This window comes from Triturus cristatus, chromosome 7, assembly GCF_964204655.1.
Source record: "Triturus cristatus chromosome 7, aTriCri1.1, whole genome shotgun sequence".
Taxonomy (NCBI): Eukaryota; Metazoa; Chordata; class Amphibia; order Caudata; family Salamandridae; genus Triturus; species Triturus cristatus.
The window spans coordinates 1,615,602,116-1,615,627,685 of NC_140590.1; the positions used below are offsets into that span (position 1 = coordinate 1,615,602,116).

The following is a 25,570-nucleotide window of genomic DNA, read 5'->3' on the forward strand; positions in this document are numbered from 1 at the left end:
GTGTTGTCAACTAGTATGTTATAAATTAGGGATATTGCTTTTCCGATTAGTCTAGGCTCCAAAAGTCTATTTTCTTGAGATTATTTAATGGGAATATCAAAAGCTGTCAGGATATGGCTGCATGTGGCATGCCGCAGTCATAAATACTCGAAATATTGTGAGTCATCTAATTTAAAATTCAGATTACAAGTTATCAAATGAATGGACCCATCTCTGTCCCAGATGTCTAATTTGCTGTTTGTGTCCTATTTTAAAAAATCGTTTAATTAGTCAGTTCTGTCATTTGGCTTCCACCCCATAGCGGTCGTCTGGGTCAACCTATTCACCCACAGTGTCTCTGTTGTTTTCCTTAAATTCAGGAACATCCTAGTCTCTGTCTGCTGTGTGGAGAGAGATTTGACTTCTTAAAGTATATGACGATACTCTTTTTCTCACCCACTGCTATCCTATCCCTTATTGGCTGACTCTCCTTGTAGGCCATGTGGCCAGCTATTTATAACTGTATGGTGTGCAGCTTCCTAGTGTATTCTGATATTTGGTAATGCAATCCGTATTCTGTCCGAACATCACATCAGTAACTGTGGGCCTACCAGCACACCTGCCACCATGGCAAACTTTTGTGGCTCCATTACTTCAAGGATGTCAGTCAGCCTGCCTCCATTATTACCCAGAGAAGGCCTCTAAACCACACTCTTAACCAACTCATCACCGCAAGAGTGTCGGCATCCTGATTGCATAGCTGACAATTTTTCAGTTTGTGTGATATCATCGTTTACAGTGTTAGTTTATGTGACATTCAATGCCTTGCTTGAGACACTTGGAGTGACAATTTATGTACGGTAGAATAAACCATGATGTCAGTGTACTAGAATGCATTTCAGAAATTATTCCTTTGTACAATGTGATGGTCTAGAAGAGGTTTGGAAAAAAGCTGCAAAGCTCCTGAAGCTCTTTATGAAAAGTCACATATCTACTTTGCTTTACGAACATGATCACCATGGAAACCTTGGTACAGATACAGAGGACAGTGCAGATCCCAGGGCCTGGGGCAGCTCTACTAGGCCTAAGAGTCGCTCTCTCACTGTAAGGTGACAGATGTTTGCTCATACTGTGCAGCACTCCTGCTGATGCAGGGTTTTCAGAGGCAATTAGGCAGTGGCCTATGTGCTTCTGAGTTGGTGGAATGTGTGCCTTTGTCCTCCAGGGGCAAGGCACCACTCTCACTTACAACCCTGCACATGGGTCCTGCCCAACAACCTTTGTAAGCTGTGCATAGTGAGTTGTGCTGCCTTTTTACTGAAGGACACATGAGATTGATGAAGCCATTTATTATGTAAGGTCCACAGAGGAGGAATACCCGTGACAGGGCATCCCGAGGTAGCAGGGAAGTGAGTACACCCATCACGGACAGCAAGGCATTGCAATACTTGGATCATCTGTGACATCCACTGGAGCACGTAGGCCATTTGGGTGCGTAGCAGTTCATTGCTGCCTACTGACCCCAAGTAACTTGCGAAACTCTAAGCCAGTACTGGGTTTTTAGCCAATTGCTTTGGTCTTCTGGAACTCTTAAGCTCAATCATGTAGTGGTAAGAGAAGAGTTCGGAGTGCTGTTGTTGTAAATCCAGGACTACCCAGATGGTGGCAGTCACACGTGATATTGAGTCACATGGCAGCCATGGTATCCCCTCAGCTCCAGTGCTGCTGGACACCAGAAACCTCAACCTGCCAGCACCACCGACTGAGCCGAGGGTCTAAGGTGAAGCTTTAGAGATCGTATAATGCCGGGTATTGGGTCCTTGCTTACTCTAGGCTGTTTTCAGCTGGCCCTAGCTTGCGGCTTGTGATTGTACAGCACCGTGAACGGTGCAGTGGTGATGAGTTTTGAAAATGCTTAAGTGGTGTTGGGGTTTGAAAATGCTTAAGTGGTGATGGGCTTTGAAAATGCTTCAGTGGTGATGGGCTTTAAAAATGCTTTAGTGGTGATGGGCTTTAAAAATGCTTCAGTGGTGATGGGCTTTGAAAATGCTTCAGTGGTGATGGGCTTTGAAAATGCTTCAGTGGTGATGGGCTTTGAAAATGCTTCAGTGGTGATGGGCTTTGAAAATGCTTCAGTGGTGATGGGCTTTGAAAATGCTTCAGTGGTGATGGGCTTTGAAAATGCTTCAGTGGGGATGGGCTTTGAAAATGCTTCAGTGGGGATGGGCTTTGAAAATGCTTCAGTGGTGATGGGCTTTGAACGGCGCAGTGGTGATGGGCTTTGAACGGCGCAGTGGTGATGTGGTGATGGGCTTTGAACGGCGCAGTGGTGATAGGCTTTGAACGGCGCACTGGTGATGGGCTTTGAACGGCGCACTGGTGATGGGCTTTGAACGGCGCACTGGTGATGGGCTTTGAACGGCGCACTGGTGATGGGCTTTGAACGGCGCACTGGTGATGGGCTTTGAACGGCGCACTGGTGATGGGCTTTGAACGGCGCACTGGTGATGGGCTTTGAACGGCGCACTGGTGATGGGCTTTGAACGGCGCACTGGTGATGGGCTTTGAACGGCGCACTGGTGATGGGCTTTGAACGGCGCACTGGTGATGGGCTTTGAACGGCGCACTGGTGATGGGCTTTGAACGGCGCACTGGTGATGGGCTTTGAACGGCGCACTGGTGATGGGCTTTGAACGGCGCAGCGGTGGTGGCCTTTGAACGGCGGCGCAGCGGTGGTGGCCTTTGAACGGCGGCGCAGCGGTGGTGGCCTTTGAACTGCGGTGCAGCGGTGACGGCCTTTGAACGGCGGCGCAGCGGTGATGGCCTTTGAACGGAGGCACTGTGGTGAAGACCTTTGAATGGCGGCGCAGCGGTGATGGCCTTTGAATGGCGCAGTGGTGATGGGCTTGGAACAGCGGCGCAGTGGTGATGGGCTTGGAACAGCGGCGCAGTGGTGATGGGCTTAGAACAGCGGCGCAGTGCTGATGGGCTTTGAACTTCACATTGGTGACTGCCTATGAACAGCGGCGAATTGGTGACGGCTTTTGAACAGCAGCGCAGTGGTGATGGCCTTTGAACAGCAGTGCCATGGTGATGGTCATTAAATGGCGGCGCAGCGGTGATGGCCTTTGAACGGCGGCGCAGCGGTGATGGCCTTTGAATGGCAGCGCAGCGGTGATGGCCTTTGAATGGCGGCGCAGCGGTGATGGCCTTTGAACGGTGCAGTGGTGATGGCCTTTGAACGGTGCAGTGGTGATGGCCTTTGAATGGTGCAGTGGTGATGGCCTTTGAACGGCGGTACAGTGGTGATGGCCTGTGAACAGCGGTGCATTGGTGATGGCCTATGAACAATGCAGTGGTGATGTCCTTCTGGTCCGAAAGTGCAACTAAGCTGTGTATGTTATGGCCGGTGCAGCGGTGATGGCCTTTGAACGGTAGTGCAGCGGTCATGGTATTTGAACGGCGGCGCAGCGGTGATGGCCTTTGAACGGCGGTGCTGCGGTGATGGCCTTTGAACGGCGGTGCTGCGGTGATGGCCTTTGAACGGCGGCACAGCGGTGATGGCCTTTGAACGGCGGCGCAGCGGTGATGGCCTTTAAACGGCAGCGCAGCGGTGATGGCCTTTGAAAGGCGGCGCAGTGGTGATGGCCCTTGAAAGGCGGCGCAGTGGTGATGGCCTTTGAACTGCAGCGCAGTGGTGTTGGCCTTTGAATGGTGCAGTGGTGATGGCCATTGACCTGCGGTACAGTGGTGATGGACTGTGAACGGCGGTGCAGCGGTGATGGCCTTTGAACGGTGGGGTAGCGGTGATGACCTTTGAACAGCGGCGCAGCGGTGATGGCCTTTGGACAGCAGTACAGCGGCGCAGCGGTGATGGCCTTTGGACAGCGGTGCAGCGGTGATGGCCTTTGGACAGCGGTGCAGCGGTGATGGCCTTTGGACAGCGGTGCAGCGGTGATGGCCTTTGGACAGCGGTGCAGCGGTGATGGCCTTTGGACGGCGGTGCAATGGTGATGGCCTTTGAACGGCGGCGCAGTGGTGATGGCCTTTGAACGGCGGCGCAGTGGTGATGGCCTTTGAACGGCGGCGCAGTGGTGATGGCCTTTGAAGGGCGGCGCAGCGATGATGGCCTTTGAAGGGCGGCGCAGCGATGATGGCCTTTGAAGGGCGGCGCAGCGGTGATGGCCTTTGAAGGGCGGCGCAGTGGTGATGATGGCCTTTGAAGGGCGGCGCAGCGGTGATGGCCTTTGAAGGGCGGCGCAGCGGTGATGGCCTTTGAAGGGCGGCGCAGCGGTGATGGCCTTTGAAGGGCGGCGCAGCGGTGATGGCCTTTGAAGGGCGGCGCAGCAGTGATGGCCTTTGAAGGGCGGCGCAGTGGTGATGATAGCCTTTGAAGGGCGGCGCAGCGGTGATGGCCTATGAACAATGCAGTGGTGATGTCCTTCTGGTCCCAAAGTGCAACTAAGCTGTGTATGTTATGGCCGGTGCAGTGGTGATGGCCTTTGAACGGTAGTGCAGCGGTGATGGCCTTTGAACGGCGGCGCAGTGGTGATGGCCTTTGAACGGTAGTGCAGCGGTCATGGTATTTGAACGGCGGTGCTGCGGTGATGGCCTTTGAACGGCGGTGCTGCGGTGATGGCCTTTGAACGGCGGTGCTGCGGTGATGGCCTTTGAACGGCGGCACAGCGGTGATGGCCTTTGAACGGCGGCGCAGCGGTGATGGCCTTTGAACGGCGGCGCAGCGGTGATGGCCCTTGAAAGGCGGCGCAGTGGTGATGGCCCTTGAAAGGCGGCGCAGTGGTGATGGCCCTTGAAAGGCGGCGCAGTGGTGATGGCCTTTGAACGGCGGCGCAGTGGTGATGGCCTTTGAACTGCAGCGCAGTGGTGTTGGCCTTTGAATGGTGCAGTGGTGATGGCCATTGACCTGCGGTACAGTGGTGATGGACTGTGAACGGCGGTGCAGCGGTGAAGGCCTTTGAACGGTGGGGTAGCGGTGATGACCTTTGAACAGCGGCGCAGCGGTGATGGCCTTTGGACAGCAGTACAGCGGCGCAGCGGTGATGGCCTTTGGACAGCGGCGCAGCGGTGATGGCCTTTGGACAGCGGTGCAGCGGTGATGGCCTTTGGACAGCGGTGCAGCGGTGATGGCCTTTGGACGGCGGCGCAGCGGTGATGGCCTTTGAAGGGCGGCGCAGTGGTGATGGCCTTTGAAGGGCGGCGCAGTGGTGATGGCCTTTGAAGGGCGGCCCGGTGGTGATGGCCTTTGAACGGCGGTCCGGTGGTGATGGCCTTTGAACGGCGGTCCGGTGGTGATGGCCTTTGAACGGCGGTCCGGTGGTGATGGCCTTTGAACGGCGGTCCGGTGGTGATGGCCTTTGAACGGCGGTCCGGTGGTGATGGCCTTTGAACGGCGGTGCAGTGGTGATGGCCTTTGAACGGCGGCGCAGTGGCGATGGCCTTTGAAGGGCGGCGCAGCGGTGATGGCCTTTGAAGGGCGGCGCAGCGGTGATGGCCTTTGAAAGGCGGCGCAGTGGTGATGGCCTTTGAAAGGCGGCGCAGTGGTGATGGCCTTTGAAAGGCGGCGCAGTGGTGATGGCCTTTGAAAGGCGGCGCAGTGGTGATGGCCTTTGAACTGCAGCGCAGTGGTGTTGGCCTTTGAATGGTGCAGTGGTGATGGCCTTTGACCTGCGGTACAGTGGTGATGGACTGTGAACGGCGGTGCAGCGGTGATGGCCTTTGAACGGTGGGGTAGCGGTGATGACCTTTGAACAGCGGCGCAGCGGTGATGGCCTTTGGACAGCAGTACAGCGGCGCAGCGGTGATGGCCTTTGGACAGCGGTGCAGCGGTGATGGCCTTTGGACAGCGGTGCAGCGGTGATGGCCTTTGGACGGCGGTGCAGTGGTGATGGCCTTTGAAGGGCGGCGCAGCGATGATGGCCTTTGAAGGGCGGCGCAGCGGTGATGGCCTTTGAAGGGCGGCGCAGCGGTGATGGCCTTTGAAGGGCGGCGCAGCGGTGATGGCCTTTGAAGGGCGGCGCAGCGGTGATGGCCTTTGAAGGGCGGCGCAGCGGTGATGGCCTTTGAAGGGCGGCGCAGCGGTGATGGCCTTTGAAGGGCGGCGCAGCGGTGATGGCCTTTGAAGGGCGGCGCAGCGGTGATGGCCTTTGAAGGGCGGCGCAGCGGTGATGGCCTTTGAAGGGCGGCGCAGTGGTGATGATAGCCTTTGAAGGGCGGCGCAGCGGTGATGGCCTTTGGACGCCAGTGCAGTGGTGATGGCCTTTGAACGGCGGTCCGGTGGTGATGGTCTTTGAAAGGCAGTGCGGTGATGATGGCCTTTGGACGGCGGTGTGGTGGTGATGGCCTTTGGACGGCGGTGCAGTGGCGATGGCCTTTGAAGGGCGGCGCAGTGGCGATGGCCTTTGAAGGGCGGCGCAGCGGCGATGGCCTTTGAAGGGCGGCGCAGCAGTGATGGCCTTTGAAGGGCGGCGCAGCGGTGATGGCCTTTGAAGGGCGGCGCAGCGGTGATGGCCTTTGAAGGGTGGCGCAGCGGTGATGGCCTTTGAAGGGTGGCGCAGCGGTGATGGCCTTTGAAGGGCGGCGCAGCGGTGATGGCCTTTGAACGGCGGTGCAGTTAACGGCGGTGCAGTGGTGATGGCCTTTGAACGGCGGTGCGGTGGTGATGGCCTTTGGACGCCGGTGCAGTGGTGATGGCCTTTGAACGGCGGTGCAGTGGTGATGGTCTTTGAAAGGCAGTGCAGTGATGATGGTCTTTGGACGGCGGTGTGGTGGTGATGGCCTTTGGACGCCGGTGCAGTGGTGATGGCCTTTGGACGCCGGTGCAGTGGTGATGGCCTTTGGACGCCGGTGCAGTGGTGATGGCCTTTGGACGCCGGTACAGTGGTGATGGCCTTTGGACGCCGGTGCAGTGGTGATGGCCTTTGAACGGCGGTGCAGTGTTGATGATCTTTGAACGGCGGTGCAGTGTTGATGATCTTTGAACGGCGGTGCAGTGTTGATGATCTTTGGACGGCGGTGCAGTGGTGATGGTCTTTTGGACGGCGGTGCACTGGTGATGGTCTTTTGGACGGCGGTGCACTGGTGATGATCTTTGAACGGCGGTGCAGCGGTGATGGCCTTTGGACAGCGGTGCAGCGGTGATGGCCTTTGGACAGCGGTGCAGCGGTGATGGCCTTTGGACGGCGGCGCAGCGGTGATGGCCTTTGAAGGGCGGCGCAGTGGTGATGGCCTTTGAAGGGCGGCGCAGCGGTGATGGCCTTTGAACGGCGGTCCGGTGGTGATGGCCTTTGAACGGCGGTCCGGTGGTGATGGCCTTTGAACGGCGGTCCGGTGGTGATGGCCTTTGAACGGCGGTCCGGTGGTGATGGCCTTTGAACGGCGGTCCGGTGGTGATGGCCTTTGAACGGCGGTCCGGTGGTGATGGCCTTTGAACGGCGGTCCGGTGGTGATGGCCTTTGAACGGCGGTGATGGCCTTTGAACGGCGGTCCGGTGGTGATGGCCTTTGAACGGCGGTCCGGTGGTGATGGCCTTTGAACGGCGGTCCGGTGGTGATGGCCTTTGAACGGCGGTGCAGTGGTGATGGCCTTTGAACGGCGGTGCAGTGGTGATGGCCTTTGAACGGCGGCGCAGTGGCGATGGCCTTTAAATGGCGGCGCAGCGGTGATGGCCTTTGAAAGGCGGCGCAGTGGTGATGGCCTTTGAAAGGCGGCGCAGTGGTGATGGCCTTTGAAAGGCGGCGCAGTGGTGATGGCCTTTGAAAGGCGGCGCAGTGGTGATGGCCTTTGAACTGCAGCGCAGTGGTGTTGGCCTTTGAATGGTGCAGTGGTGATGGCCTTTGACCTGCGGTACAGTGGTGATGGACTGTGAACGGCGGTGCAGCGGTGATGGCCTTTGAACGGCGGTGCAGCGGTGATGGCCTTTGAACGGTGGGGTAGCGGTGATGACCTTTGAACAGCGGCGCAGCGGTGATGGCCTTTGGACAGCAGTACAGCGGCGCAGCGGTGATGGCCTTTGGACAGCGGTGCAGCGGTGATGGCCTTTGGACAGCGGTGCAGCGGTGATGGCCTTTGGACGGCGGTGCAGTGGTGATGGCCTTTGAAGGGCGGCGCAGCGATGATGGCCTTTGAAGGGCGGCGCAGCGGTGATGGCCTTTGAAGGGCGGCGCAGCGGTGATGGCCTTTGAAGGGCGGCGCAGCGGTGATGGCCTTTGAAGGGCGGCGCAGCGGTGATGGCCTTTGAAGGGCGGCGCAGCGGTGATGGCCTTTGAAGGGCGGCGCAGTGGTGATGATAGCCTTTGAAGGGCGGCGCAGCGGTGATGGCCTTTGGACGCCAGTGCAGTGGTGATGGCCTTTGAACGGCGGTCTGGTGGTGATGGCCTTTGAACGGCGGTGCAGTGGCGATGGCCTTTGAAGGGCGGCGCAGTGGCGATGGCCTTTGAAGGGCGGCGCAGCGGCGATGGCCTTTGAAGGGCGGCGCAGCAGTGATGGCCTTTGAAGGGCGGCGCAGCGGTGATGGCCTTTGAAGGGCGGCGCAGCGGTGATGGCCTTTGAAGGGCGGCGCAGCGGTGATGGCCTTTGAAGGGTGGCGCAGCGGTGATGGCCTTTGAAGGGCGGCGCAGCGGTGATGGCCTTTGAACGGCGGTGCAGTTAACGGCGGTGCAGTTGTGATGGCCTTTGAACGGCGGTGCGGTGGTGATGGCCTTTGGACGCCGGTGCAGTGGTGATGGCCTTTGAACGGCGGTGCAGTGGTGATGGTCTTTGAAAGGCAGTGCAGTGATGATGGTCTTTGGACGGCGGTGTGGTGGTGATGGCCTTTGGACGCCGGTGCAGTGGTGATGGCCTTTGGACGCCGGTGCAGTGGTGATGGCCTTTGGACGCCGGTGCAGTGGTGATGGCCTTTGGACGCCGGTGCAGTGGTGATGGCCTTTGGACGCCGGTGCAGTGGTGATGGCCTTTGGACGCCGGTACAGTGGTGATGGCCTTTGGACGCCGGTGCAGTGGTGATGGCCTTTGAACGGCGGTGCAGTGTTGATGATCTTTGAACGGCGGTGCAGTATTGATGATCTTTGAACGGCGGTGCAGTGTTGATGATCTTTGGACGGCGGTGCAGTGGTGATGGTCTTTGGACGGCGGTGCAGTGGTGATGACCTTTGAGCAGTAGTGCAGTGGTGATGACCTTTGAACGTCGGTGCAGTGTTGATAGTCTTTTGGACGGCGGTGCAGTGGTGATGGTCTTTTGGACGGCGGTGCACTGGTGATGGTCTTTTGGACGGCGGTGCACTGGTGATGGTCTTTTGGACGGCGGTGCACTGGTGATGTCCTCTGGTCCCAAGGTTCGACTAAGCTGTGTATTTTATGGGCGTTTCTTTGGTATTGCCCTGTAGGCAGTCTCGGAAGAACAACACAAGCTTGGCTTGTCCTCTGTGCTTGAAACCCGTTTCACAGTGCACGGGTGCGAATAAGGTGCAGTTCTGGTGAAACCTAATGGAATAAAGCTTTCTGTGGGATGGGTCGCAGCCCGGCCCAGTTCTGCCCCTCTTGGCTTGTAGCAATGAGCTGACTAATTCAGTAAGTAGTTTTACTTCCTCTGTGTTAAGTGTGTAACCATGGTTACAGAAACAAAAGTACAACCGGTGGAGGAAGGTAGGGAGTGCAAGCATTTCTGAAATGTGCGAGTGTGGCCCGAGCTAAAAGAGTGACGTATTCGACGTGGAGGGTATTGCGTGCGTGAATACGGGCGTGTGGCGCGTGTACATGCTTCTCACGGGCGCGAGGCATCCTGTGTGTCAGTCAGTCTTCCTTCTGTACACATCCTAGGGGTGCCTGGGTGAGTCTCAGGTGTCTCCCTGTGTATCCTGCATTCGTCACTGCTGAGGAATGTCAAACATTTGACTTGGATGTCCGAAAGCTTTGAACATGTTGGGACACGTTTGTGCTGGCACTCACACCCGGGAGTGGGCTCGTACTGATGCCCTGGACACCCACAGGTTAGAGGAGGCGCTTGTGTGGACAGAGCATGGCCTCGAGCTCTTGGCGTGGATTAATACGGAAGGCAGGCTGGTGGGTGACGGTCCGAATGACTGCCCCAGTTTGGTGATCCCCATGATGTTGCTCTGTACTTGTACCCCATGGGTTGTCACTGGGCAGGTCACAAGCAGTCCTCGGCTCTATTACTGGGGTGACTGTTGCTCTTAATCTTGTGCGGCCCAGTAATGGAAAGGATCATGGCGTGGACCGTCAAGACCTGGCAACCAGCCATGGTGACTGTACAGGGCCGCCATTCACTGGCAGCGGCGAATCACTCATGTGCAGCGGTGACCTGGGCGAGTGCGAACACCATCCTTTGATGGTCTTGAGTTACTAAGCCCACTTGAGCCTGAGCTGCACTCATACATATAAAACTCTGTTCACATCAGAGAGAACTAAAGAGGGTGGAGCCAAAGGTAATGATTTTACAGATTCCCCTCCCCCCCCCTTCCCCACACACATTTGTGAGACTCCATTGATGCTGGCTCTCTGCATTGCGCACAAGGCATTGCATAGAGAAGGACCACAATTTCTTTGGGACCTTTTTAGCTGGTATTCTCCCAACAGATTGCTTCGTTCAGCTAATGCCTACCTGATGTCCACCCCCAGAGTCAAAAGAACTAATTGAGGGGGGAAGGAGTTGCAGCTACAACGCAATAAAGGAATGGAACGCCCTTCCACTCTCCCTTAGGAAGACTTCATCCCTGCTTGAGTTCAGGAAACTGCTCAAGACATGGCTCTTTAGAAATTAGCTTTGCCTGACACAGCATGGCAGACCGTGAGCGCCTAGACACCTCCGGGTAGTAGTGTGCACAATAAATTGTTATAACATGACGTAAAGCCTACAGATGTGGCGAAGTATGAGACGCTCCTCCAAGCTGTGAGACACCTGTCCAAGGACTGGGTTTTAGAGTCTTTGTTGTTAATGCCCTCACAGCTGCTTGGACCGAGTGTATGTCAGTACTCAGAACCAGGTGGGCGGTGTGTATTTATGTATAGGTCTGCTACTGACCACCAGAAAGGGGCAAAACCATGGCCATGTGCAGAAAAAGTGATTGGAACAGAACAGCCACTGCCTCTCGACAAGGATTCTTTTGAGAAGGGTGGCTTTAATATTTGCTCCTGTACACATGGTGACATCCGTGGCTGCCTCCTGGATAGAATTAACTAGTCCAGTTTTCATTTTTTGTCTGTACTGTGCATTGCATTCTCATGTCAGCTAAGGGCTTGACCTTCTAGGTCTTTCTGCTGGCCATACCATTGGACTATAGGACATCTGCTTAAATATTACTGTTGTCGGCAGGAAAGGCTGATCGGGATGGATGGGGACGCAGCACAAAACCAAAAAGCCAAGTCTTTATGCTGACCAACCATGGTGGCAGGAGGGACGTCTGCCGAAGTAGGATTGTCTGGGGCAGAACATGCTAACTGCATGTGAAAGGAAGCACTGCAAGCAAGGCCAGCCAGTTGCCAGGTCTTTATTCTGGCCAATCATGGGGCAGGAGGAATGTCTGCTTAAATATGATTGGAGCAGGGCATGCTGATTGCATCAACAAGTCCCCAAGCTGCAAAAATGTTGGCCATTCCACATGGCATCTGGGACTGTCAATGGCAGGACATGCTGATTGGTGTGAAAGGAGTCACAACATGCAAGGTGAATCAGACTGTAGACCTACATGAAACAAAAATATGTTCTTCTCTGATCTAGAACTTGCTGTCTTCTATTCCACTAGTCGTTAAATTAAGCGGTGCGAAACGTAAGAACCTCTCGGTGACAAGTTTTGTGGATAATTTGGTTGATTGCAATATAGTGTCTCCTACTTGTTGGGAAGCCTGCTAGAGCTCAGAAGCCCATATGCAGAAAGTGCCTGGTATTGTTCAGCAAAGTTTAAGCACCGTAGACACATTACATCAGCATCTCTTTGCCTCTGACATAAGTAGTCCCTGTCATCGTTAGTAAGGTCTGGATTGTAACTAGATGTGTTCCAGTCTTTCCCTGATTGTCAAAAGCACCCTGTGGGCAAGAGGCTCTGCATTCATTGCTGCACGGCTTCTATGACTGTCATCTCCAGAGCTTCCCACGTCTAGCTGAGCATTGTATGCTGGATTTTGTAGTACAACATGCCTATCAAGACAGTTGCTTCAGGAACCAGTGGCCAGGAGTCTGACTGCTTCACTCGCTCTATAAGGGCGCAGAGCAGCCCTTCTGCCCTGTAGGGCTTTGGTTCCTTGACGGCCCGGATCAGTCCTTCTACTTTCATGATCATGCATCTTTAACCATGACCCTCCTTTCTGTAAGCGTGAGCTCCACCCCAACGCGTCATGGTGCCTGCACGTCCCGATAGACACCATGCTAAGAGCGAGACCTTATCGCCTACCACATCCAGTTCCTTTTCTTAGAATCATGACTTGCTGCACAGCCTACTTCTCAGAATCTGCCTTCTGGATGTTCGAGGAATCTATATTCTGCTCAAAATAAATGCATTGCCCTCTCTCTTGAAGTATCGCACAGTGGTGCGGTGCAACCTAAGTGTGTGCCCGGGGTAAAAAAACTTCAAGATCACATAGCGCTGCTGTATATGTATCATAAGCTTGCAGCACTTGTCTGTCTCTTGTCTACATCTTTCTCACTTGCCTCTTTGCACCCCAAACCCTCTTTTTTTTTTTTTAAGACTGACCCCAGAGCCATTAGACAGTGGGAGTCATTTAGAATGTGTATTATTAATTAATAACTATTTTTGTTATGCAGTCTCTTCAGTATTCTTTGTTTTTTATATTTTAAGCTCTGTGGATGCTGCCATGCTCGAGCATAGGTGGATGGCAGCTAACTGCCCAGTCTTGGTGGCTTTATGACGCTCACTGTAGGTTTATATATCTCTGCTCCCCTGCATTTTTAGGTCTTCCGGTAGCCAGACCTTTTGATTTTACTAAAATTATATGTAATATACCCACATAGTGGTGATTTTGGCCAGCCCTCTTCTTCCATTGGTCTGTAATTGTCGTTCACATTTTTACTACAGCATGGGACAGTGGGTCAGCGCACTTTAACCATTGGCTAACTTCGCTATGAGTGATGGCATCCTTCCCTTTCACAAGGGACATTATCCATTCACAAAGAATGTCAGTGTATCTTTTTTGAGACCAAAAAATATTTTCACTTTTAGTCAGTGTTTCCCCAACAAAAAAGTCTTGCTAAAATCATGACAATGGAACAATTAACAAAGCCAAAATTCTACCGGCCAAGGCCAGAACTATTGCCATTGTCAATCCTTGCTTAGTTTTGGTAGTGACTGATATTTAGGAAAGTGTCCTAAATTGTTCGTAATTTTGATGAAATAATGTGCCATGTGCAGAGCCAAATACAACCATTCTTGGCGTTCGAGCTCTCTCAGCACATGGATTCTAAGCCGCACAGCAGTGAAGGGAAAGTGTGTTAAGACTGAGAAATTGTCTCTGGGTGACTTACACTGTTTAACATTTTTATAGCGCTGCCTCTATGCGCGCCTCGAACCGCTGTCTGCTAGCTAAAGGTGTCCCACATTGCCGCTCAGGGCTTTCCATCACAGACTGAGTCTTTCTTTGGTGATATGTTGCTGGTCTCGTGTATCTCCGGTTGGGTGACAGTGTAGCCTTCAGTGAGGTATGGATGAAGGCATTTCTTTGAGTGGCTGCTGTTTAACGCTGCTTAGCTGGTTTCTGCTGTCTTTTTTTATTTAATGTATTTCGTTTGTGTGTGTGTACCCCTCTCCTATTGATTGCATTGTTTCTCCAGCCTTACTGTAGACAGCCTGAGTGTTGCAGTGCCTTGTGGTATCTGTGTGTGTGATGGGCTGGGTTGCAGGAGCCTCGTCCATTCATCACAGAGCACCACTCCTTGACTGCTGTGTGTCTGCAGCTAAGCTGGCATTCTCCTTGCCTTGCCTGTCATGGTAGCCAGGATTTTAAGATTATACAGGGGTCAGACTCGAGTCAGAGCCTCTGCGCCTGTGTATTGTTTAGCAGACCTTGCTCACTTTGTTTCTGTATGCAGGGTAAGCAGTAGAACCTGTCAAGCAGCTTGTGATCACCTACCTATGTTGCAGCCAGAAACTGGGAGTAGATTGGACAGTTTTTGTGATCATCTTACCCAGCATTATAATCAATACTCAAACAAACCTATAATTGGAGCGGGCTTTTGATTTGCTCCTTGTTCGTGATTGGATGGGTTTCTTGAATGTTTCAATTCCCTGCGCTCTGATTCAATGGCTTTCAAGCCATTACTTGTGTTTCACACCCCTGGAGCGTTTAGGTTTCCCCCTGGTTTTTGATCGGTTGAGTGAGGTCTTCCACTGCTAACGCCAGGAACTATATTTCTTTTTTAAATATTCTTTGGCATTTGAGCTTTAGTCCTCGATGGGAGTGCATGTCCTGGACCACTTTCTCTCTTGCTTTGTCTTCTCTTATTCGATGCCCCCCCCCCAACCCCATCCAACGCACATCCTCAGTATCATTGCTCCTCTTACCTCACTGACACAGCAGCAGTGTTCTAAGTGCTCTATATCTCGCTCTCTTTCTCTCTCTTCGAAAGTTCTTTTGTACACATGTAAAAGGCTGCCATGTTGCATCTAGACTCAAATTGACAGCCATCTGGGAATGGCCTTTCAATTCATCAGCTTTATTTCAGATCTTGGAATAAACCATGAAAGCATGGTAACACCGTAAAATAGAAGAAATGAATCAATAAAAAAGCAACATACGGCACAATGCAACTACAGTAAGGCCCAGTAATTCAGCAACACACACAAAAAAGAACAGCCATGAATATAAAATGCTGAAGAAAGATAAAAACACAGTGTCAAGAAAAGGCTAAAAGCGGGCCAAAAAACAAGAACACATAAAACAGTCAATTAAAACAATAGGCAGTGCTTTAAATGGGCCAGTACTGAGTACCAGCACTTTTAAATTTTGAGAGGGGGAGTACCTGCACTTCTCAAGAGTGACGTCATACTTTAAGTTGGCGAGTACTGGCACTTCTTAGAAGCAAGCAGGTACTCTGGGACAGGGTACCTGCACTTCTGTTTTTCCATTTAAATCACTGATAATAGGGATTGCCTAAACTGTGAAGCATGTTTTGAAAAGGTGGCCACGCCAAAACAGACCTTGCGGTTCGGGATGGGCTATAAATACAAGAGGGCCGGGATATGACACTAGTGAGGAGTACCCCTCAACGGTGGGATAAGGAACATCCTGGCGTAGCTATTATAAAACATGCAAAAAAAAGGTGAAATGAGCTAGAGTTTGCAGGGAGAGCTCATCACAAGGGCAGACCAGGATTTCCTTTGGAATAAACTGGCCCAATGGGACTGTAAGTTGACACCTAATCAGTCCCAGCCAAACCTGGTAATAACCCTGTCCCTTCCACTTCGCACCGTAGCCATGTAAGGTTCCATGCCCAGAGTGGTTTGTACCAAAAGGGACTTGCTGTTTGCAGGTTCCGTAATTCACACTCCTCCCTGTCCTTCGTTAGGAGGCCCTTTTAAAAGCGACTTTTAGCCAATTTTCATCCTGCGCTCTAATGTGGCCAGGCGAGGCAAAGGGTTCCGGTCTCCCCACCTTTGCACATCTCTTTGGTCTTTCCAAGATGGCCACTACATTGCTTTCAGACTGAACGTGACCACAATTACAGAAGGAAATACAGTACCATTCCAAGATGGCTGCCTGCTTCTTTTTGCTTTACCAGTGCTTGCACTGCCATTCTACAACCATTGGCAAAGTCAGTATCCTCAATAAACAAGTATTGGCAAATAAAAAGCAAATCGTTTAGCGAATGCTTACTTTTCTTCTTCTGACCTCCCTAGATAGCTCCCCCAGTCTCTCACCAAGTTTTGTTATGCATGCCCTTTTAACAATTCTCTGCAAGACCCCTCCCCACCTTAGTGTAGACATTGTGTGCCCTTGTATGCTTGATGAATTGCAGTTTCAATAGGCAGCCTTTGGTGTGTGGAGTGACAGCCGTTCTGAAATTGCAGATCATGATTGAGAACTATTGCAGGCTCATGACCCATTTCTAGTCGCGTTAATGTTGTGGCCGCTTTGGCATTTGAGTGCATCTCCTAAAACTTCAAAAGACTGATGATCTATTTATAAGCAAAGAGATCTTCTGAGACTGTGCTACATTTTGTAATGGAGGTGATTTTCTGTGAGTCAGTAACCTAATACAGAATGATGCACATGATTGGTAAAAACTCAAGTGCACTGTGCCTCTCACTTCTGGTTTAGATGCACCATATATATTGCTGGTTAACTTAAATATATTATGACTATTTTAATGTATTATTATTTGCTGGACTGAGAGTCCGTTATTTGGTTTAATGCCCACTGTGTTAAGGCTCTCATACTAATTTAAACGTATTATGAACAAGTCTGATAGAAACAGAATTTGTGTTACTGTATAAACTGCCCCGGTTTTGAGGAGGTTATGAGGGATAGAGGGTTACCCTATTTATTATTACTGCATCAAACAATAAAAAAATCTGTTTAGGTGATTGTGCCTAAGGGCTGACATATTTGAGGAACTAGCTGTTTGCAGGAGAAAACTGAGGTTATTAGGATAAATCTTGAAGTTTGGTACACTGGACTGTTCCCAACCTCCAATCACGAGCCTCAGTCCCTGAAAGCATCTTTTTGAACTAGAGACCAGGCTCAAATCGAACTACTTTTAAATAAACGTTTTCCAACTAGCTAGTTGCTACATCCATGTCCTGCTAAAATTGAGAAAAATCTTGGACCAGTGAATAGTGAAGGAATTTAAAACCTAATGAATTCCTTCTTATTTAGAGGCAGTGTCATAGATTCTCTGAAAGAGACAATAGTGATCACATATTTGATTAAGCTAGCCTGGACCTACAGATGCCAGCTAATAAAAGGGTTGGAGAAAGTTGTAGCAAAACAACTGAAATGCTCTGAAACAAATAACTGGCTTAATCCATTTCAAGTGGGCTTTAGATGAGGTATGAGAACAAAGCTGTGATGTTGGTTCTTGATGATCTATGGTTGCGAACCGATAAGGGGTGACAACAGCAGGCTTGGTCCATTTTAGACCTGTCCATAGCCTTTGATAATGTAGAAGATCCGATTCTCAGCATGATGTGCAAATTCTGGATCTGGGACTCCACTTTGGCCTGGATTCCATACTTTGTAGCAGATCAGTGCCAGTATCTATCTATCTCAACACCAGGCAATTTGTGCATCCCTTTCTAACCTGTGGTGTCCCAAATGGTTCGACTCTTTCCCCATTACTATATAATAGTAAGATGTGCCTGTTAGACGGTGAAGTAATCTGTCTGAGTTTTGTTTTTGGATGATTCACAATTATTGTTCAAAATGGAAAGACTCGAACAAAAATGATGCCTGCCAGGCAGTGATTGAATAAGGATGTGACATATCAATGATTAAGTGATCCCCAATAAAATTTATGATTGGTTGGAGAAAATGTCACGGTCATTTTGTGGTATTCTGCGAGAACTTGTAGTGTGGTTCAGATTTTGGATTGTCTCTGAATTTCATAGCTGACATTGGACCGGAATATTAAGGCAAACTAAAGGAGCAGTAGTAATAGGCTGCAAATCTAGGAGACAATAAATCTATTGCTAATTTCCTCACAAATTCACCTCAATTAATGCATTGTTATAGGCCTATTTTGACAAACGTAATGCCGCCTAACCTGGTCATAACAAATTATCCATTCAGAGACTTCAGTTAATCTAGAACACTCCAGTATGACCCCTGCTGAAGCTAAAGAAAAGATATCCTATTTGTTTTGTTTTACTAAAGTTTCACTGGTTACCGATTCTAGAATAAATAAAACCACAACACAAGACTTTATGCATCTTTCAAAAGGGAATACCTCAAAATCGACCACGCTTGTTAATGGAAAAAAGTTCATATCTATCAACTGTGCCTAGATCTTCAATGTTACGCCTACAATTCTACAAAATCACAGAAAGACGTTGATTAGATGAAGAACCTACAATGGTCCCTTTTTGGTTCGAGCTTGTGAGAGCATGCACTAGCGCATGAGTCTCACTTGCGAGAGAGACACTGTTGTTTACAAAAAGGGCTTCGAGCCCTCCCATTGCTTACTATTTGTTGGCTGCAGGGTCCTTCTACTTTGCAGCCACCTTAATTGGCCAGTGCTGGCCAAACTTCATTTCTGTTCCTTTCTGTGGAGCAGGGACCAAGTACAGATGAATTCAACTTAATCAGTGCCAGTCCACTGCTTCCGAATGATGGTTCTGTTTTTTGCCCTCTCCGTAAACTCGACCCAATCCGAAGGCAGTGGAGCGCTTTACATTAGTACTAGTTACATTTGACATCCTTCCAGACACACTCAAAAACAGACAGAAAGCGCATGAGCCTTTATATAAAGGCAACACTGAAAACCCTAATCTGTGCTTATCAGAAGCAGACTCTCCCATATTCAGATACCATGGTACTATAATCGGCTAATGTCACCGGTTTTCAGAAATGGGTGACGCGTTATCACGTGCCTCCCATATAATTTGCTTTGGACATGGTAACACGTGAGAAACATGATCAACTTGACTCACGAAAGGCGTGCAAAAATCACGCCAATGGGCATGAATGATTGAGGTACTATATCTTCTTTCTCCTTCCTCCCATCCCTTTTTTTTGCCTCCTTTATATTGGTGCTCAGTAAACAAATATGTTTAAAAAATAAAATGGCATGTCTGTAACGGTGTAAGACTCCTCTACATCTGCATGTGTAAAGTTTATTGAATTATTGTTAAACGACTCGAGCCAGCCAGCATAGGCCCAGCGCAGTAGTGATTTAATTTGCACAGCATTCTCGTTATGTGGGCATTTGGCGGCTATTCAGTAAAAATAAATGGGCAAAACATGGGAGTCCACTTGGGATTTCAAAAGGTGCTGTGAAACTAGGCAAATACATTGGGCACCAGTTTATAATTCAACCGCCATTATTCAGAGATTACAAGTCGTGCCTTGTGTAATATAAATAGCTTATTTAGTTCTGTTTACCTTTTCCATCGCATTTTGCGACTTGTGTTTCTGCAGTTCTGTTATTAACCCCTTCCATGCGGGGCGGATTCCCCCGCTGTGCTGAGCGCTGCTTGCGCGGGCGTGGTCATGACGGAACGGTTCCGTCATGAGCACAGCTCAACCGACGCTCATGACGGAACCGTTCCGTCATGAGCGCCGAAGGGGTTAAAGGCAGTACTAGAAGTACCAGGATGCTAAGCTAACCTCACTGGACTCACACCTCTAAGTTGGCTTGTGACCCTTGAGATGTTTTGAATGCTTGAGTGCAGCCCCAGTTCAATTCAGTTACTGAAAGCAGCTTTGCATTTTCTCTCTAAATCATCGAAACTAATGTAATTTACCCATGTTTGTGTAGTGTGGTTAGCGGTGAAGTAGAAAATAATAGTGTTATGACATTATAGCATTTTTTGTTAACTTTACTTTTAACCGTGCAGCACAGTCATCCTGCTGTATGACATGGCTAAAAGACATTGACGAAGCCAGTAGCTCTCACATAGGTCAGACCTATTGCCTTTGTCAATGCTTTTTTTTTTTTACTTCTTAACACCCTGCTTTACGATTTTCATACCCAATCAGACATCTAGAAGTTTAGCAACGCATTCAAAACTTGAATGTCCCCTTGTATGAATACAAATAAATGCAAAGAAAGGCTTGGACTTCAGTCCTATGCTGGATTGCTGCCTTTATAAGGAGTAGAAGTCCCATCAATGCCCCACTGAGGGGATTCCCTTCATTGAGCCTGTCTTGGACATGGTGGCGATCAAGGCCTTTCCATTGCTGCAATGAGTTGGGGAGAATCCGAATATGTTTCTGATGTTTCAGGCTCAATCCGCGGTATAGTTGAGGACGGCTATGAGGTTTTCTAAACTCCAGGCCTTATGCATCCTCTTCGACTCGAACGCCTGATGACATGCGGACCCTGCAGTGAAACCTCCGGTTACTATGAGCCACACAACACACTCCAACATCATCCATAACTTGTAGGAGACTGCTCAGGCTCTGCAGTGGTGGCCGACAAATGCCAGCCTGACCTGCAGTAGACTTTTTCCCCCACCACCCGCCCAGACCTATTAGTTGTGACAGGCACAACACTGCTGGGGTTGGGAGGTCACCTGCAGGTGTTGGAAATCAGGTCTTTGGGTCTCCGAGAGCCAGTTCCACCTTAACCTTTTTGAAGCTTCAGGTGATTCACTTGGCCTGATAGCTTTCCTGTCATCCATCAAGGCGAGGTAGGGGCAGGTCCACGGAGAGGGCGCGACAGCTATGTGGTGCTGTATCAAGGAGAGTGGAATGCGGTCTTCTTCGAGTGCCAGGAGGCCATATGCGTATAGAAGTGGATGGACCAGCAGTACATCGTTCTGATAGCCATCCACCTAGGAAGGTTGGTGAATGCCAGAACAGACAAGCTGAGCAGGCGTTGGCTGGCAGTTCACGAGTGGCATCTACATCCAGAGGTAGCAAGGGCATCTTTGACCATTGGGGTATGTCCTAGTTAGATCGGTTTGCCTCTGCTGAGAACATGCAGTGTCAACTTCACGGAGCACTGAAGTTTCCTCCAGGAAAGTCATTAGCAGATGCATTCTGATTGTGATTGGACTTGAGTCTTCTGTACTACCATTTGAGGAGAAAGTGCTATCTCAGCAGCAGGGCAAACCTCTGCTCCCCATTCTCCACAACCTACATCTTCATGTGTGAAGATTGAGCAGCGGCAATTAAATACTTTTGACTAGGTGACCTAGTTGGTTAGTGTCATCCTTGCGGCCAGACACCCTTCCGTGGTGCCCATCTACACAGGGTGCTGGGAGAAATCTGTTGTCTATGGGCAAGCCTGATTCGCCCAGCCCTTTGCATGCCAAACTTTCAGATGTTTTGTTATCCCAGCTAGGACTTGTGGTACACACAGTAAAAGGTTATTTGCCTTTTTTTGTTTACCTGGCCAATCCTCTCTATTCCAATCGCCGGATGTGATGAGTTTAATAAAATATTTGACTTGCATGTTTCCCTATGTTCCGTGCTGCAATTTCAAATTTAGTTCAGACTTTTCTCATGTGCACACCCTTTGAGCCACTGCACAGTTGCTTGTTACTACCGAAGGTCCATACAATCTTGCTTATTGCTATCATGTCAGCACCTGCAGTTCATTCATGCCGTTTGCTTTCAGTGTAACCTCTTAACCCCGTCTTTTTCCCAGACAAAGAGGTGCTAAGGACTCTGCAGGCCTTCTTACAAAAAGGTGTGACTCATTTTAACATCGGCAAATCAGTCACTGTGCCTCGCCCCTCAACAGCACAGCATCATAGGAGAAGATGCTCCATCGGCTCGACCATGAAAGGGTGCTGAGCTTCTAAACTCTCTGCCTCAAGGACCATCGTGTAGACTATCAGCTCTGTGTAGGGTTTTCTGGCGTGAAGAAATGAAAGGCGGTGCATAAGCAGACCGTCCGAAGGTGGACAGACTTATGCATCAAAAATCTGTTAAACTCTGGCCAACAAATAGCCTCTTACAAGTCTGCGGACTCATTGTACCTGAGCAAAGGCCACCACGACTGCAGTGGGACGAGGAGTACAGGTATTGGCCATCTGCTTTTCACAAAGCACTGCTGCTTTGACAGTTCGGTCTGGTGGAATGGTCACTAAGCCCACTCCGTCCTGCAGACTTTTTGGTCTGAGCCCACTTATTATACAGACCCTCGCATTTTTGGAAAGTAATGCTGCGGTATCAATTTCTACAGGTTAATAATCTGCGGTTACAAGTATCCATTAGAAGAACAAGTTATTTATCTTTGGCAATGCTCTTTCTGGTGAATATTTTATCCAACAGCAGATTCCTCACTGCCGTCCTGCCTCCCCGTTCTGTGGAGTGGACACTGAACATCATAATAAGGTTCCAAGTTATGAATTTCCACATTGTCAGCATCAATTTGTGAGATGCTCTGTGTCTGAGGGTGCAGAAAGAGAAAGATGGAAGAAACTGGTGTGAGAGCCCAGGGTTTGGGCTCATATACCCTCAGCACTGTCAGTTCTGGGGCAGTGCAGTCACTGCGGCGCCACAGGGCGCCACCTACTGGGGCGCAGGAACGTTGCAAATAAATTCATCTGAATCCAGTCTGGCGATTGGGAGCATTCTAAGGGTGTGAAATATGTGGTTGGATAGAAAATCCCAGAAAGTCCTTCACCAAAAAAAAAAAGCAATTTGTTCTTCTTGCTAGTGACATGTGTGCTACACGTGCTGATAACGAACATCACTAGATGTTGCTGGTAGATAAAATGGTTAGCTGACATCTGTTTACACTGGAGTAATCTAGACCTTACTGAAGCTCATTATTTTTATGGTTGCATATAGGTGCGCCTTGCTCGCTTCAATTTGATTTTGGTATTCCCCCTAGAGGGCTTTGCTTACCAGCCTGTGTGCTGCAGTGATCTCAAGGGTGTTTCAGGAGGTTTTTAGGTTGCTCTAGAGTCTAGACCATACTTCTGAAGTAGTTGGGTATTTACAAACCTTTGACAATAAAAGGATTAGGCTTAGTGTACATAGTGCCCTTTCATGGCATGAAGAGAGGAAGGGTGACTTGGCCCATTTTGCACGTTTTGATTTGTGCCCCAAAAGCATCGACTCTTCACTGTTTAATATCTTCTGCTTGTTTTGTGGCTCTTGTACGTGAAATAGGCATACTGCAGCTTATTTGCATTAAATTCCAAATTTTTGTTGCAGTCAGTGGTGTGTAAAATGAACTATGAGAGTGTCAAGCCCTCTTGGACTCCGTTTACACTTTTTGTCCGCAGGAGGGATTGTTTGAGGGGACGAAGTGTCTTTGAATATTCTTTCAATGTGTACCAGCGTCCTGCTGTTGACTAAGGTTTTGATGCTGCACATTTCTGATCCCATCCACCATTGGCTTCATGTGATACACAAGGCTCTTGATGCCCATATCAAGTGAGCACACCAAGGAACATTATCATTCCTCCCAAGGTCTGCTCAGGTCCCACTCTAAACATAGCAGAACACTGTGTTCCACCACACATAGCTGGTGACACATCACTAGTGAACTTTGCAGAATGTGGCCGGTTGACGTTCGGCCTAAAGCTGAATTTCTCAAACCCTTTGCCAGGTCTCCAGTGGAGTTAGCAGAAGACTAATGTTCAGTCAACTGCTGTGGCCAGATCGATCATCTGTAAGCCCTAAATACGTTTTTATTTAAAACTAGGGTAGCTGAGTCATGATACAGTCAAACACACATTGGTTGCTAAAGCAATGTGGGTAACAGCCCAATAAAAATGAGAGCACCTCATATAAAGGTTGCCTGGTTGTTGAAGCCTGGAGTGTACCTTGGAGAGAGGGACATGAAATGGGAGGGGGAGGGGTCGACTTCATGATGCCTCTACAGGGTCAAATAACTTAAGGTACGCATGTAATTGTAACATTTTAATGTATTTTATTGAATAATCATTTGTAGCTTTTTACTATTTTACCAATTTACAATGAAGGTTGGGGACTCCGAGGCTGTTTGTCACTGCTTTATGGAGCATTTGTCTTCTATCGCCGTCCATCCCCACCTGTACTGTGTACTCCTTGTGTTTGCTAAAGTCATGGGTGACCTGTGTTCTCACCTCCTTGCTTTTCTCTTTGCAGGACACTTTTGCAAAAATGTACGGCAACGATGCAGCAGCAGATGCCCGGAGGAGCCAGGAAAGATTTGGAAAGTGGCTGAGTACTGGGTTCGTTGTAGCCGGAGCCCTCCTGCTGGGCTCCTACCTGAGTCGCAGATAGAGTGGGCCAGCTTCTGTCACTGATGATGGGCATACGTACTCTTGATCCAGCACATGGGATGGACCAGCTCTGGCGCCTTGGTCCAGCACACACGTGAACACCTTCTAGTCTGCAGCAGATCCACAGCTGGGAGAGTTTAACCAAACATATGGAAAATAAATGTTAGCCTTTAACCTATTTGAGATGCTTGTTTTATATCTTTAAGATATTCTCCTACATTATGTGTGATGTGCTGTAAAGAGTTGGAAAGGTGATTCGTCCTTTTATAGGGATAGTGTTTTTTTTTTTTTTTCTTTTCGAAGTAAAGATTGCTGCTCTGAATTCGTCAACTCAGGGGACGCAGGTGAGTGAGCTCTCTGCCATGTCCTGCTTTTAGAGCAATTGGCCCAATGAGACATGGCATAGTTTCAGCCTGAGTGCTTTCGAACACAGCCAATATTTCTTCCCCACCGAGTATCTTGTACTCCCTGTTTGGTGTTTGCTGTCACTCCTTTATATGTGTAGCTTATGGAGTGGACAACTTGCACACACTTTGTAAAAGGGAAGAAGAGACTTCTCTGCTGCTATGTAGAGGATTATTGGCCTATAGCGAAACCAAGAGGTTTGCAGACCGGCAAATGCCACTGTAAGACTTTGAGGTTTATCACCATATCACGCTTTGTAGACGTGGAGACTGAGTTGCCCCTGTTTAACTTTGAGGCACCTGTCGGTGGGAGCATCTCCTGAGTTCTTTAAAGGCCTGTAGGCTTCTGCCCTAATGCTTCAAGGTGAGGTGGAAGGAGGCATTCACCCAGTTCCTACAACCCAGTGGGGTCGGGTGGGAGGTGGCAGCAGTTTCTACTTTATAGTCTTAGGAGGGTCATAATTCATGACCTCAAGGGAGTGAAAGACGCTGGTTCTTCTTCCACCTCCTGCACGTTCCGGCCTTTTGTTTTGGGCACATTTGTAGAAGTTTTTGTGAAGGTAACCGTCCAATCCACCAATAAAAAAACTCTCATATGTTTCCTTGTGGATTTTTGTGTCCTTTCATGGTTCGAATTCTGTTGCTGTCCTTAAATTGCATTGTTTGTGCCCACTCATGATGGTTGTTGCTGAATTCGCAGAATTAGTCTTATTCCAGGTTGTATTTAGCTGCTATGTACATTATGAGCTGAAGGATAACTCTACTTAGCGGTGGACCCCATAACTTGTGTTGATTACTTCATTGAGTGGATGTTACCCATATAATATGCTACATAAGTGCTTTTGTTTAGTTGTTTTGGGCTGTAGTGCGATCCTCAAAATCCCTCCCTTGTGAATGCGAGGATTCCCATTACTATCAGTATGGAGAATCAAATTGCAATTGTGCTGGGACAGAAACACCAGTACAAGTCTAGCATGCACGTCCTACCTGTAGTGAGACCAGAACCCTCCCCCACCCAACACAACTTTCGGTTTTTCACACTTCAGTTCCTTTTCTTCGCTGCATAGACTGGATATATTTTTGCCTATCACATTAAGTATCATTTTCACCTGCCGCTCGAATGCATTTTTGGGCACAGTATGTTTTTTTTATTCCCTGTTCCCACTCTTAGATTTTAATTGACCCAAGAATAAGTGTGATCCCCATGGACAGGTTTCTAGTGTTCCAACAGCATTTGTAAATGTCGTGTGAACCTGCTCATTTTCATTTTTTTAACAATTTCATTCAATTCTAGCTCAATTTCTTAGCTGCATAAAT

The 25,570-nt window shown here is 49.5% G+C and overlaps 1 protein-coding gene across 8 annotated transcripts in view; it reads left to right on the top strand.

The window, feature by feature from the left end:
- BCL2L1 (BCL2 like 1) overlaps positions 1-24,851 on the top strand; it is a 60,432-nt gene extending 35,581 nt beyond the window's left edge. For all 8 annotated transcript variants that reach the window (XM_085619525.1, XM_085619523.1, XM_085619524.1 and 5 more), the window contains exon 3: positions 23,713-24,851. In XM_085619525.1, the coding sequence (XP_085475651.1) occupies positions 23,713-23,850 (138 nt within the window). In that variant the 3' untranslated portion in view covers positions 23,851-24,851. The remainder of the gene's footprint in view (positions 1-23,712) is intronic.
- The last annotated feature ends 719 nt before the right edge of the window (positions 24,852-25,570 follow it).